This window comes from Chelonoidis abingdonii, chromosome 2 (genome assembly GCF_003597395.2).
Source record: "Chelonoidis abingdonii isolate Lonesome George chromosome 2, CheloAbing_2.0, whole genome shotgun sequence".
Lineage (NCBI taxonomy): Eukaryota > Metazoa > Chordata > Testudines > Testudinidae > Chelonoidis > Chelonoidis abingdonii.
The window spans coordinates 9618146-9634277 of record NC_133770.1 but is presented as its reverse complement, the minus strand read 5'-3'; the positions used below and the strand labels follow the sequence as shown (position 1 = coordinate 9634277).

Genomic DNA, 16132 nt, shown 5'->3' with positions numbered 1-16132 from the left:
ACAGCTAAAGATCCTTGCAGGTTCTGAAATTTCTTTATTGGGAGCAGCATCAATCTCCATGATCCCTTTCTTAATACTCATTCATCTCCACCCACTCAACCTGATGCTCCCTCCAGACAAAGGACAGCTGGATGTGTCTGCCTTTGAGCCACACCAATGCTATTGCAAGAGCCAGAGAGAGGGTAGTGCAAGAGAGAGAAGCCACACACGTTTTTCCCCAGGAGTGAGTGTGGTGTCTCCGTAATGCTTATAGCCTTTGCGGAGAGAGAGAGGGAGCTGGGAACCCAGGATGAGATCACAATGCACTGGGTAAAGCTGCATGGTGCATTTCTCATGTGAGATTTCTCCGACCTTTGGGAATTAATGTGCAGTGCTCGGCAACTAACTGATCCAGTTACACTGGTGACAACGTTGCCAAAAGCTGCATCACCCTCAAACACAGGTCACGATAATAGGAGAAAAAACACCCCACAAAATCATTAAGCTTACAGCTACTTCATCTACATTTTAATTAACAAAACCCCAATTATCCCATACAAAAGAAGTAAAAAAAAACCCAAGTGAACTGATTTTACCTCTCACATGTCATTTTCCTGTCAATGAGATTCACTTATTCAGATTAGCCAGAATAAACATGTATCTTTATTCAACACCATTCACACTCCCCTATTAATATTATGCATAATATTATAACAAACGTGCAAATATGCATCTTATTCAAATACCACTCTCACACTCCATTAATATTATGAAACATTTCGTTTCATAACATTCAGTCTTTTCAATCATTCCTCAAGACTCACAGTCCACCCGCAGCTCCGCCTTGCTTGAAGAAACTCCCATGTTGTTTTCAGCAAGGCAGCGGTAGACACCCATGTCAGTAGGGACCACGGCGGTGATGATCAGTTGGTGGCACCCTTCCTGGTCCTCATTGATCATATAATGGTCATCTTCTTCGATAACCTTCCCATCCTTGAACCAGCGCACCGTGGGAAAGGGTTTGCCAATAACAACACAGTCAAAGCTGACTGGGTAGCCATCCTGCACCTCTTGGTTTTGAAGCTCGGTTATGAACATAGGAGCTGAATACGGTACAGTTGGAAGAGAGAAAAGGAAACAACCAGCTGTATTAATTGGTAAAGATGCTGTCAAACAGATAGTTAGGGGTTAATGCCTCTTTCACCTGTAAAGGGTTAAGAAGTTCACCTAGCCTAGCTGACACCTGACCAGAGGAACCAATGGGGGAACAAGATGTTTCAAAAGGAAGGAGGGAAGTTTTTCCTTTGTTTAGTCAGTTTCAGTTTCAGCCAGTGTGAAAAAGATCAAGGAACCAGCCTCTTATCAGAGTAGTAAGTTTTAGAAAGGAATAAATAGGTTTATGTTTATTTTCTAAAACAACCATACAACAGCAGCTAGAATTAGCCAAACTCCAGGCTGAGGAGAGCCAAAAGGAACATGACAGACAGATGGCCAGAGATGAGGCTGCCCACAAAAGAGCTATGGAGGAGAAAGAAAAAAAGAGAGAAAGAGAAAAGAAAGCCAAAGAGGCTGGCCACCAGAGGGCTATGGAGATCCAGAGGGAGGCCCAGAAGCATGCACTAGAGTTAGCAAGGGCTAAGCAGGATTTACCAGCCAACCCTAACAACCCTTCTCCAGGTACTGCTTCCCCTCCCAGAAAATTCCCCATCTACAAGGCAGGTGATGATACTGAAGCCTTCTTAGAAAATTTCGAAAGGGCTTGCCTTGGGTACAGCATCTCTACAGACCAGTACATGATAGAGCTCAGGCCACAGCTCAGTGGACCCTTAGCAGAGGTGGTGGCTGAAATGCCTAAGGAACACATGAACGATTATAAACTTTTTCAAAACAAGGCCAGAATCAGAATGGGGCTAACCCCTGAGCATGCTCGTCGGCGGTTCAGAGCCCTAAGGTGGACACCAGATGTGTCATTTACCCGACATGCCTACCACATTGGAAAAAATTGGGATGCCTGGATATCAGGAGCAAGTGCTAAATCTCTGGAAGATCTGTCCTTCCTAATGCAAATGGAGCAGTTCTTAGAGGGTGTTCCTGAGGAAATAAAAAGGTGCATCCTAGATGGGAAGCCCAAAACTGTAACCAAGGCGAGGGAGATTGGAGCCAGATGGGCGGAAGTGGCAGAAAAGAAAAAAACTACGAACAGTTGGAGCAAATATCAGAGGGGGCAAACCAAAACCAAACCCTATCACCAGGGACAACCCAAGGCCCCACCTACAACCCAAGGAAAGCCCCAGACACCTTATTGTCCCACCTCACCAGTCTCCAGCAACCCACCTTGGCCCAGTGACCAGTCAGCTGGGCGATGTTTTAAATGTAATGAACTGGGACACATAAAGGCCCACTGCCCCAAGAACCCCAACCGATTACAGTTAAATTACACTACAATCACACAAAGATCCAGGCCCAGATTGCTCTCAAATACCCTCGGAGTGAAGGGAAACCTTGAGAATGGGCGGAAAAGAAGGTTATCGCTTGGAGGGACACTGGGGGCACAAAGTGTCAGCTATCCACCAATCCTTAGGGAATCCCCAAATTCAGCAACCCGAGCCCAGTGACAATTCACCATTTCGTGTCAAAATCTTTAAACTTTGCCTACAGCTGAACTGCCTGTCGCAGTACAGAAGGGCTGGTCAGGAATGTTGGATATTTTGCAGTCTATAACAATATCACAATCCGCCATAGCTACGGGGGAAGTCTGGCCAACCATGGAAGCTAGCAAGAGGGTGGGAATGGTCACACGCAGCCAGGCCAAGCAAGCTTCCACACCCATCCCTGTTCCTGAGCCGTCCACCAGGGCCCTGTCTGTGTTACCAGAGACCCAGACAAAGGTGATGGAACCGGATCTTCTACCCACGAATGCTACAGCCGTAGTAAATCCAGTCCCAGAACTGGAACTGGAAAAGCAACCAGCACCAGAACTGTTGCGGCACTGACGCCAGCGCTTGCAAACCCATCTACAACTCCAACGCCAGAGGGCACCAGCGAGCCTAAACTGACAGAACCAGCAGATAACCCTACCCAAGAGGCTCAGCCAGAGCCTGAAATATCACTTAGTGCACCAGTGGAGAGCGGTTCACAATCAAGGAAAACAACCCCATCACCTACATCGCTTCCAGAGGGACCAAGCCCAAGTCCACAGTCCAAGGAGGAACTGATGTCTCCAGCATCAAGAGAACAGTTCCAGGCTGAGCAAGAAGCAGATGACAGCCTTCCGAAAGCTTGGGTGGCGGCACGGAGCACCCCACCGCCTCTCAGCTCTTGTAACCGATCCTGGTTTGTTGTAGAACAAGGACTTTTATACAAAGAAACTCTTTCTGATGGACACCAGGAAGACTGGCGTCCTCAAAGACAGTTGGTAGTTCCAACTAAGTACTGAGTACAGCTCTTGAGCTTAGCTCATGATCACCCCCGTGGCCATTCTGGGGTGAACAGAACCAAAGACCGTTTAGGGAAGTCCTTCCACTGGGAGGGGATGGGCAACAACGTTGCTAATTATGTCCGGTCTTGTGAGGTGTGCCAACAAGTGAGAAAGCCCCAAGACCAGGTCAAAGCCCCTCTTTAGCCCCTCCCCTTAATTGAGGTCCCATTTCATCGAGTAGCCGTGGATATTCTGGGTCCTTTCCCAAAGAAGACCCCCAGAGGAAAGCAGTACATACTGACTTTCATGGATTTTGCTACCCAATGGTTGGAAGCAGTAGCTCTAAGCAACACCAGGGCTAAAGCTGTGTGCCAGGCATTAGCAGATATTTTTGCCAGGGTAGGTTGGCCCTCCGACATCCTTACCGATTCAGGAACTAATTTCCTGGCAGGGACCATGAAAAACCTATGGGAAGCTCACGGGGTGAATCACTTGGTTGCCACCTCTTACTACCATCAAACCAATGGCCTGGTCGAAAGGTTTAATGGAACTTTGGGAGCCATGATACATAAATTCGTAAATGAACACTCCAATGATTAGGACCTGGTGTTGCAGCAGTTGCTTTTTGCCTACAGGGCTGTACCACATCCCAGTTTAGGGTTTTCACCGTTTGAACTTGTGTATGGCCATGAGGTTAAGGGGCCATTACAGCTGGTAAAGCAGCAATGGGAGCGGTTTATACCTTCTCCAGGAATTAACATTCTAGACTTTGTAAGCAACCTACAAAGCACCTCCGACACCCTTTAGCCCTTGCTAAAGAAAACCTAAAGGACACTCAGGAAGAGCAAAAGGCCTGGTATGATAAACATTGCAGAGAACGGTCCTTCAAAGTAGGAGACCAATTAGAATTAAAGGTTTCCCAGTTTACAGCCCAGGGAACAGATGACGCGGAGTGGCCTGAAGGTGTCTACTACAACGGAAAAAGTGACGGTGGCGTGGAAAAGGTGAACCTCTCCGCGACCCTGGGATGTCTGCAGCAACAGCAGATCAAGGAGCTGCACACTAGTTCGCGCCAATGTTCTCAACCACCCCAGGATGGACTGAATGGGTATACCACTCCATTGACACAGGTAATGCTCACCCAATTAGAACCCCACCCTACCGGGTGTCACCTCATGCCCAAACTGCTATAAAATGGGAGATCCAGGACATGCTACAGATGGGTATAATCCACCTCTCTAACAGTGCATGGGCATCTCCAGTGGTTTTAGTTCCCAAACCAAATGGGGAAATACGCTTTTGCGTGGACTACCTTAAGCTAAATGCTGTAACTCATCCCCACAACTATCCAATGCCACGCACCGATGAGCTATTGGAGAAATTGGAATATGCCCAATTCATCTCTACCTTAGACTTAACCAAGGGGTACTGGCAAGTACCGCTAGATGAACCCACCAAGGAAAGGTCAGCCTTTGTCACCCATGCAGGAGTGTATGAATTTAACGTGCTTCCTTTCGGACTGTGAAATGCACCCGCCACCTTCCAAAGACTTGTAGATGGTCTCCTAGCAGGATTGGGAGAATCTGCAGTTGCCTACCTTGATGATGTGGCCATTTTTTCTGATTCATGGGCAGAACACCTGAAGCACCTGGAAAAAGTCTTTGAGCGCATCAGGCAGGTAGGACTAACTGTTGAGGCTAAAAAGTGTCAAATAGGCCAAAACAGAGTGACTTACCTTGGACACCAGGTGGATCAAGGAACTATAAATCCCCTGCAGGCCAAAGTGGATGCTATCCAAAAGTGGCCTATCCCCAAGTCAAAAAAACAAGTCCAATCGTTCTTAGGCTTGGTCGGATATTACAGGCGATTTGTACCACACTACAGCCAAATCGCTGCCCCACTGAAAGACCTGACCAGAAAGACACAGCCAAATGCAGTTAAGTGGACTGAATGGTGTCCGAGGCCTTTAACCAACTTAAGGCGACACTCATGTTTGACCGTGCTAGGGGCCCCAGACTTTGCAAACCTTCCTGTAACCACCGATGCATCTGAAGTGTGGTGTAGGCGAAGCACTTTAATCGCGGAGAGGCCGGATCAGATTCCATCCTGTCGTGTTTCTCAGCAAGACTGCTGGAGAAGCTGTGACTACATCAGTTGAAGAATGTACGCCATTGTGTATGCCCTGAAAAGCTACGTCATTGTTTGGGCGGCCGTTTCCCGCTACAACCGGACCATGCTGCACTTAAGTGGCTTCATACTGCCAAGGATAACAACAAAAAACGTTCTTCGAAGGAGTTAGTCTCCAAGATTTTGATTTGAAATCACATTTAAGAGTTCTAACAAGTAGCTGATGCACTCTCCGTGAACGTTTTCCAGGTTAACTTGGTAAAATTATACTTGGGAATGTGAAAAATCTTGTAGTTTACATATTGGTTGTACATGTAAAGGTTGCATGTGTTTATTATTAATTATTTATTTCTAAGTTCTAGGAAGAACATCACCGCCATGTGGTTCAACATGTCTGAGGCTTTGGGGGCGTCGTCATAACAGCTAATTAGAGGTTATGCTCTAGTTACCTGTACGGGTTAGAGTTCACACCTAACCTAGCTGACAAACCTGACCGAGGAACCGAATGGGCGGAACAAGATGTTTTCAAAGGAAGGAGGGAAGTTTCCTTTGTTTAGTCAGTTTATCCAGATGAAAGATCACGAAACAGCTCTTATCAGAGGTAGTAGTTTTAGAAGATAAAGGGTTTTCTGTTTATTTTCTTTTGTGATTGTTGGTACCTTCAGGGAATTATAATTGGGTTTCTCTGTGGTGTCTTAGATTTTTGCCCAGGGGAACATCCTGTGTTTTCAATCTATTGTCTGTGAGATTAGCTGATATGCTGTCCCCCAGAGGTTTTTTTTCTTCTTTCTTTTACCTTTCTTTTCTTTAATTAAAAGCCTTCTTTTTAAGAACCTGATTGATTTTTTCCCTGTTTTTTTAGATCCAAAGGAATTGGATCTTGACTCACCAGGGATTGGTGGGGGGGAAAAGGGATGGGGAAGGAGTAATTCTTCCTTGTTTTTGGGATCCAAGGGAATTGGATCTGGACTGACCAGGGAATTGGTGGAGGAGTCTCTCAGGGCCACCCACGGAAGGGAAGATTTAGGGGGGAAAGAGAGTGATCCAGGTCCTCAGAAATTCTGGATGGTGGCAGCGAGACCAGATCTAAGCTGGTAATTAAGCTTAGAAGTGTCCATGCAGGTCCCCACATCGGTACCCTAAAGTTCAGAGTGAGGGTGAGACCTATGACAGATGCGTTTCAAGACCCCTGCTGTGCAGCGTGTCAGAGGAAGGGACTTGCAGTGATGCTGATTAGCACGTTTTAAAACAATAGGGAGGTGCCCTTCCTCCATAATATAAACAGTGAAAGAGTATCATCGGTTGGGTATTTTTCAGTGAAATGTTTTTTCATCAGCAAATGCCACTTCCTCAAAACCAAAACTTTTTGTGCAAAAGGGTCAGTTTTGACATCTTTTATGACTTGGAAAATGTTTGAACTGTTTTGAATGGTGTAGTTTCAACATTTTCTAAAAGACAAATTCTAGTTTTCCAATTCTAAATGGAGTAGTGTTTCAAAATGTCAGTTAATTATAGTAAAAAAAACCCTGAAAATGGTCAAAATCAAAATGTTTTGAAATTATCAAAACAAAATATTTCAAAATCATTGAAAGAAAACATTTAGACTGACGCAAAAGGATTGTTTTCTGATTTCCAGTTCATGAAAATTTTCAAAGATTTTGACATTTTGTCCCAATTCAGGATTGAAAAATGTTTTGATATCTTGAAACCTTCAACGAATGGGAAAACTGCTTTCCACCCCCCTCCCCAACTCTAATTAGTAGAATTTGCCTTATAAAAAGGACTCATTTATTCTCCAATAGCTGTTCCAGACACTGCAGCATCACTACTCTAAGTTAAAGCTTGGATCAAGTCCCTCCCTCTATAAAACAGGGCTGAGAATGTTCTCAGAACTGCTTAGATAACTGATGCTTTCAAAGCATTGTACGGATGCTATTGCGTGTTTTGTTATCAGGGCAAGTAAAAAATTTTCTCTCAAAACATTTTTACAATGCCAAAAGGATTTTTGACTAAATGGAAATTTTAGTAAAAAATAAAAACGTTTTCAGGTTTTCAACCCCTCCAAATTTTAAAGAAAATTGTTGTAAGGAAAAATAATTTCTGAGTGAGCTCTAAATATGATTATTAAATAAGAAACTAGCATGCCTTGCTAACCTGTATCGGAAGTCAGTAAAGGTGGTGGAGGTCTTTTCACTAACGGCTGAATCTGCTCTGGAGCAGGTGGTGCTGCTTTCCCTATGCGAAGCTCTATTTTTTTAAGGCCTTGGTCCAGGATGTTAATCTCGACTGGGATACCCAACGCAGCAAACATCTCTCTGAATCGGCCGGCTGCTGTTTTTGCTTCTGCCAAGATTTCAAATTTGATGTAGATGTATTGATCATCCTCGCGATACGTCTGCTGATCTACCACCTCCACATCCCCTTCATCTGCACTGACAAAGAGCTCCTCCTCCACATCAGACATTTCCGTTGCGATCTTGGACTTGAAGAGTTTGTGAAGCCTCCTTCCTGCTTTACGGAACGCATCATCTAGTTCGCTGCCAGAAGAGCTCTCTGTTTCGCTGTCAGTGAGGCATTTCACTTGCTTGTGCTTACGAAGAGCATCTGGTGCCTGGGTACCAACCACCACCTTAGCACTCTGGGAAACCTTGCCAAACTTATTAGATGCCTCACAGGTATATTTTCCTGTGTCTTTCATGTCCAGGCCAGTGACAATTAAGGAGCAAGTTCCATCACTGTAATTGTCTATGTGATAGTGGCGCCCATCTGAAAGTTCCTCATCGTCTTTCAGCCAACGGATCTTCATATCGGTTTTGCTGAGAACCACACACTCAAGGTGGAGAGTGCCTCCTGGCTCACCACAAAAATCTTTGAAGGTATTGCCAAACACGGGACATTCCTGCTGTTTGATCTCCTTCCTCACTTTATACCCTTTGAAAGCAGCCTGAATTTTCACAGCTGCTTTGGTCATAGAAGGATCATCTAAATCTTCCATGATTTCTGGTTCAGCGGGCTTGGCAGGAAGAGCAGACTCAGTAGTCTCGATGCCCGATTGCTCCCAGTGTTTCCAGAATTTACTGGTGGAGACCGTCTGAACCTTGCTACCAATGCTAACAGTAGATTTTCCGGCCTTTTTAAGGTAGTTAACTAGTGAAGGTGTCCCAGCCCTAGACTCATCATCTGAGCTCGTGAAAGAGAAGTCTGCTTCTCCAGTTTTAGCCAGCTCATCACAAGTGGAGTATTCTTCTGAGTAATAATGAGACTCCGCTTCTTCCTTCTTCAGCTTATGAAGTTTATTATCCTCTTCTGGTACTTCACTGATGGAATCCAGGGTTGGCTCCCTGCTCATTCTTCGCTTCTTAGCAATAGCCTCCCAGAGGAGGTGAAGATCCCCTTCCTGAGCAGCTTCAGGCGGCAAGCTGGGCTGGAGCTGTCCATCCACCATTTCTTCAAGTTGAATCACGTCACGTGCTTCCTGGGCTACCTCTTTCGGCAGTGTCACTGTGGGAACTAATTGGGATTCAATTAGTAAGACAGTAAGAAGAAGCATGTGAACAAGGCAAGAGAAATCACATGAAAAAGTTATTCCAAATCCAGGCAGTAAAATATCCCTGAAATTAAAATTAAGCACTGCATTTTAGCCATAAAGCAAAAATCACATATGTTAGAAAGAAAACATGGCCAAGCCTTGAACAAATTCTCCCCCTCCCCCATGCAGAAAAGCGATGGGTCAAATCCTGCCTTTGTTTATTTGTGCAAGCCCCCAATGTCTAACTCAGCCTCTTATATGTAGTCACTTTCTGAAACGAAAGCTGTCTAGCTTTCTGCTGAACATACCCCATGGAAACAATGCCCCACAGGACCTGCAGTGAAAACAATAGGAGGTAATTAGAACATCAGAATGGCCATACTGGGTCAGACCAATGGTCCATCTAGCCCAGTATCCTGTCTTCCACCAATGACCAGTGCCATATGCTTTGGAGAGAATGAACAGAACAGGGCAATTTATCAATGATACATCCCCTGTTTTCCACTCCCAGTTTCCGGTAGTCAGAGGTTTAGGGACACCCAGAGCATGCGGTTGTGTGCCTGATCAACCTGGCTAATAGGATTGTTCGACCTATCCTCCATGAACTTGTCTAGTTCTTTTTTGAGCCCCATTATATTTTTGGCTTTCACAACATCCCTTGGCAGTGAGCTCCACAGACTGACTGTGTGTGTTGTGAGGAAAAACTACTTCTTTATGTTTGTTTTATGTTACATCCCGGATCAACCTGCAGAAGATCAGTGAAAACATGTATTCATAGATTCATAGACTATGAATACATGTTTATAGACTCATAGACTCTAGGACTGGAAGGGACCTCGAGAGGTCATCGAGTCCAGTCCCCTGCCCTCATGGCAGGACCAAATACTGTCTAGACCATCCCTGATAGACATTTATCTACATACTCTTCAATATTGCAGAGGTGGTTCACAACCCTCCCTGCGGAATTTTATAGTGTGTTACTTACCCTTGACAGTTAGGACTTTTTCCTCATGTTCCAACCCTAAATCTCCGTGCTGCAGTTTAAGCCATGCATCTTGTTCTATTCATTAGACGCTAAGGGAACGTTTTCTCTCTCTCCTTGATTGACCCCTTTTAGTACCTGAAACTTGCTTCTGTTCCCCCTTGTCTTTGTTGCATTAACCCCCAATCTTTTCCGCCTTCCTTTCCTAGGTCATGTTCTCAGACCTTTAATCATGCTTTTGCTCTTTCTGGACCCTCTCCAATTTCTCCACATCTTTCTTGCATGTGAGTGCCAGAACCTGGACACCTACTCCGCTTGAGGCGCCCTAACAAGGCGAGTTAGAGCCGAAGAATGACTTCACCGTGTCTTGTTTACAACCACCGTTAATGCACTCCCAGATCGTTTGCTTTTTTTTCATGCAACACTTCACCATGTTGACTATATTTAGTTGTGGTCCACTATGACCCCTAGATCTCTTTCTGCCATATCCTCCTAGGCAGTCTCTTCCCATCTCTGTATGTGTGAACTGATTGTTCTTCCTAAGTCGGCGCACTTTGCATTTGTCTTTATTGAACTTCATCGGTTATCTAGACCATTTCTCCATATTTGTCAGATCATTTTTGATTTTGACCTGTCCTCCAAAGCAGTTGCTCCCTCCCGCTTTGGTATCTCGCAATTTACTAAAGCGTCCTTTCTATTGCCAATCTAGTCGTTTGTTGAGTATTGCACAAGGCCGGCTCCCACACAACCCCTGTGGAACCCACTTGTTATACTTTCAGCAGGATTGGGAGCCATTAACAACCACTCTTCTGAGTACAGTTATTCTCCAGCCGTTATGCACCACCTTATTCAGTAGTCCAAATCTAATTGTATTTGCTAGTTTTTGATAGCATTCCTGCAGACTTGATAATGCCTTGCTATAAGTCTAGGTATACCATATCCACCGTTTCTCCTTATCACATAGGCTCGTTCTCCTATCAAAGGAAAGCTTCAGATTGGTTTGACTGACGATTTGTCTTTGACATCATCTGGCTATTCCCATCCTTACCACCTTCCGTTTGCAGCTGATTTCTTTAATTACTTGTCCATTATCTTCCTGGCACGAAATTAAATATGGTCTGTGTTTCTGGGTTGTTTTATTTCCTTTTTAGATCGGGCACTTATTTGTACTTTTCAGTTTCTGGCAACTCTCTCCGATTCTCCCGCTGACTTTCCAAGTTTGCTAGAGGTTCAGATACTCCTCTATTAACTCCTTGAGTATTCTAGGATGCATTTCATCAGGCCCTGGTGACTTGCAGGCATCTAACTTTTCTAAGTGATTTTTAACTTGCTCTTTTTTTAATTTTATCTTCTAAACCTACCCCCTTCCCACAAGCATTCACTATGTTAGACATTCCTTCAGACTTCTCAGTGAAGACCGAAACAAAGAAGTAACAACACTGATTCTCATTGGAGAATTTGAGAGGAAGCCACACATTCCTCACCTGTCTCCACTTTATGCATTTGTCTGGGGGTGCAGAAAAAATATTTCCCAGTACAAAAGGTTTTGTAAACACTATTTTTATCTACATTATGTATTTTCAATTTTACTAATGCCATTAGGAAAGTGTAGCATTTTTTAAGAGGTGCCTTGGCACTGAATGGGAAAAGTCTAAATTGCAGTGTAAGAATTTTTTAATTTTTAAGAATGCTGCCTCCCTGCCTCAGAGTTGCAGTAGCCTGTCCTAGAGAAGATCCATGTCCTGTGCTCTCTCACTGAGACTTTCCTTTTGCTCTCTCTCATCATTTTTCCTAACAGGAAAGTAATTCAGAAAGAAAGCATATAGTTGCCTCTTGCATAGGGAATAAATATATTTACCCTGCTTTGACTTTGCTTTCCCTCCCTCTTGAGGAATCCAATAAACTCAGTTTTAATTCTTTCCCACCATCCTTGGTCTCAAGTGAGAATGTGGCAAAAAAGCATTTGAGGAATCTTCTACTGTGGTGAACACCATTTTTCTTATCGCGTTTTAATTTACCTACAACTTATCCGATTAAGCTCGAAAAGAGCTAGAGACTTATTTTCCTTCTTTAAATGAAAGCTTACCAGTAGGTCTCCAGCAGACATCTGGTGACCCTTTTTATGCCTGTGGGAGCCACTGAGACACTTGGACATCACAATTTAAAATCTTAATGACTTACAATTAGAGTTTAATCAACAGTCTTGAGCACTAGGATGTGGCTATATTACTCCAGTGAACTAAAATGTCTCACTTCTGGTTTTGTTTATGTTTTGGTTGTACTCTTAGCTATAAAGTGGCAAAAAAGTTTTGGACTCTGGTGAATGTGTCCGTTTTTAAATGCATCATTGATAAGGAAGTTCTTGTCTGATCACTTCAAAACCCAAAGACAAATTCTACCTCGACAACAGACATGATGTCCTCATTTCGAGACTGACACATCTTTGCTTGTGGATTTAGCAGGAGGAGAAATATTGAGCTTATAACGGAAACTGAATTCCAGCCTTAACAATGGAGATGCTATTGAGTATCCTTAATTAGAACTAATAAAAACTCTCAGATACACACTTTTTGTACCTTCAATAGACAGACGGGCAGAGGATCTGATATCGGGAGAGATCATGCAGGTGTACAATCCTTGATCTTCAGGTTTAAATGCACGAATAATGAGCATCTGCTTCTTGCCATCAGACTTGATTTCGTATCTTTCTCCAGGCTGTAGTTGTTCTTTTCCTTTGACCCAGATTGCCTCTTGGGTCTCTCTTGAAAATTCACACTCCAGGACAGCCATCTCCCCTTCCAAGACCAACTTGCTTACTAAGGGACGAGTGACTGTAAATGGAGGCTCTGCAATTATAAAAATTAGGGCATTAAAATCAATGAATGCACCCTTGTCTGCTTTATGGACCCGAAAAAGGGGGGGAAATTAGAGTCTGTGAAGCATCCAAGCTTTGAATTTTGGTGTTTTAAACTTTTTGTTCACCTGTTGCAGTCAATCATTGGAAGGTAAATGGAAAAACTGCTGTAATTTAGAGTTTACAACTTCTAAAGCTCTCCCAGAAGATTAGATCGCATTAGTTTACAGCTACATGCAGAAGCCATTGAGCTTTCCTCCCTTATGTTTCTGTGCTTATAGGTCATCACTAAGACTACAATTTTGTCATGGAGGTTGTGGAAGTCACGGAATCACTGATTTTCAGAGACCACCATGACTTTAGCCTGCGGCAGCTGAGAGCTACAGGGTCCCCATCTTCCCCTTGCTGCCTACAGTGGCCAGGAGTTGTGGGGGCCCCTGGGAGTTCTGGGCCGCTGCAGGAGGTGTGGGGACCCTGCAGATGAACTCCCCAGTTTGTCACAGATATTTATAGTAAAAGTCACAGGCAGGTCACATGGTTCTGTGAATTTTTCTTTATTGACTATGACTTGTCTGTGATTTTTACTAAAAATATCCATAACAAAGTCTTAGCCTTAGTCATCACCCACTTTTGCCAAGTCTCACACACAATCTCATACACCCCACCAAGACCTAGCCCATAGTAGCTTTACAATTCCTATATGCTTGAAGAGTAAATCAGAAGCGTAGACCCAGCCTTCAACTTTTGAAGAAAAGATCCAACACAGGAAAAAGATTTTGAAAGTTGCCTCCATCTCAGGTTTTGAAAAACACAATGAAACCTTCACTCTTGTTACTAATGACTGAGCCAGCAGCTCTTAAATAGTGAGAAAATGTTTTGTTATGTTCATCACTTTGATATTAGATGACTTCTAATAACATGACAGCTGCATGGCACCAGTATCTAAAATGCACCCGAGTTCAGCCAGATTTGACTGAAGAAACATGGACAAATATGTTTTTAAAATGTTATTTTCCCCCTCTCAGGAATTTAACTTACCAGGGGTTTTCAAAAAAGATAAGAAGAAACTATACAAAGCACACAGGTCCCATTGCAATAGAATGTAGAGAGAGGCTTTACAAGAAAACAACTTAAAGGTAACTCTAAGACCACTGGGGTTTCACTGAAGCAACTGTGAATTGGTACCCCCAGGTACAATGTCAAGGTGTTAAATTACAAGAGATATACAAATATCAGAGAGAGAGAGAGAGAGGCATTTTAAGGAGGAAACACTGCCTCTCCCTTGAGTGCACAATAAAACTCTCGGTTGCCATCAGCCACAGTAACATAGCCATTCCAGCATGCCCTGCCTCAGTCATTCCATCTGGTCTCCATGAGAAAATAATCTTATATTGATCAGACAAAACTCGGAGATGCATTGCAAGCCATGAGACTGAGTGCTGAAGTATGGAGAGAAAGATATCAAGTAGATAAATAACACAGCAGGTTTCACTTTGCTTCTGCCCAGAACAATTTACCAACCTTCTCTCCAAGACTCGGTATCACCGAACTACGCTATAGTGTGGACATTTCACTCTCATGGTCCCTTGAATGTGTGAAGCAGACATAGGGTGACCAGACAACGAATGTGAAAAATCGGGACAGGGTTGGGAGGTAATAGGAGCCTACACAAGAAAAAGGCCCAAAAATCAGGACTGTCCCTATAAAATCGGGACAGCTGGTCACCCTAAGCAGACATACCATGCGAAATACAGGCCTATAACAGCTCTCAGTGCATTATGGGACTTCTCCAATTCTCACCTAGCTGCACAGTTTGAGGTAAATGCACTGGTTCACCAGCACCAACTTTGTTTACAGTTGAAATGTGGGATCTGTAGGGTTCGTCTGGTGAGAGATTGTCCACAACAAACTCTGTGTTTTGAATAAGTTCCTTGTTGCATTGCTGCCAGCCACCACCAGGTGTTTTCCTCTCAATATTGTAGCCTAAGATGCCACAGCCACCATCACTCAGCGGTGTGAACCAGGACAGAGTTATCGAGTGACTGCTCTTACTTAAAATCTCTGGATTTTCAGGGGGATCAGGGAGGGCTAAGGGCACAAAGAGTTCCAATGATGTATAAAATAAGTGCTGTCACTTTTTAGTGAGATTACAAATAAGCCCTCATTGTAAGCAATAAGAAGAAATCTAAGTGACACATTCAGTATCTTTTTCACCATGAATCGGAACTGCGTTGTGCCTATGAAAATCAGATACATCTTTGCACAATTGACAACTCTCTGTAGACCTGTGAAGCATCGTAATCTATGGGGAGGGGGACATATAGAGCGGGGTGGAATCTTTTGGGTAAATAGTTTTTTTCACCCCAAAATGCATTTTTGGCTGATCCAAAAATACTGGAGAACATGACCTAATTAATACCATTTGGGAAAAAGGTTTTCCTGACCAGCAAACCACGTCTGAATCTGTACTTAGCCTAGTGGTTAGGTCACATGCTTAAGATGTGGGAGACCCAAGCTTGAATTCCCCCTCTGGAGCAGATGTCCTCCTTTCAGCTGAGCAGCCTGGTTATAGGCTATTCTGGGGTATGGCTGCTCTCAATCTGTCCTGTTGAAACTGTTCCACTTTGTATAAACACGAACATAGTCATTGGGCCAGAGCAAGAATGTGAGGATGACTATATTCTGCATTCATCTAAGAGGTAGGAGATGTAGCTTCAAATCTTTTCTCCCTGTGATTCAGAGCAGGGATTCAAACTTCGGTCCCTCACAAGTGCCCTAATCACTGGGTTAAAGGTTATAAAGGGGACCCACACATCTTTGCTAACCTGAAACCAACTTTTCCAATTTGCCTACCATTTTCCCTAAGGCTGGTAAGTTTGCAGAGTATTGTTTTAAAATAAAGATAGAGAGAACTTGCTCAGAAAATTGGTTTCTCCACAAGTATGTACAGTTCTATTTAGTACTTTACAGAACAATGATGGTAGGTTATAAAATGTTGAGTTTCAGCTAAGGAAACACTGAAAAGAAGATCTCAACACTAGTTGATTTAATTTTAATTTCATGAGACAGTCAGAGCAGAATAGCACAGCAGCAATTTATCAAACCTGAGAGAGCTGGCATGTGTGCCTGTGGGAAGGAGAAACAGAAAACAGACCAGATGTAAGAAAATCAGAGTGACAGAGCTCAGTCCTGTAGGCTGAGAATAATAGAATCATAGGGTTAGAAGGGACCGGAAGGGTCATC

General features: G+C 43.7%; 1 protein-coding gene across 1 annotated transcript in view; it reads right to left on the bottom strand.

The window, feature by feature from the left end:
• The window catches only part of OBSCN (obscurin, cytoskeletal calmodulin and titin-interacting RhoGEF), a 255381-nt gene that overhangs the window by 40656 nt on the left and 198593 nt on the right, over positions 1–16132 (bottom strand). The window contains exons 77-79 of the mRNA XM_075062167.1: positions 12612–12881; positions 7679–9034; positions 804–1082 (exon numbers count right to left, since the gene is read on the bottom strand). Coding sequence (XP_074918268.1) covers positions 804–1082; positions 7679–9034; positions 12612–12881 — 1905 coding nt within the window. The remainder of the gene's footprint in view (positions 1–803; positions 1083–7678; positions 9035–12611; positions 12882–16132) is intronic.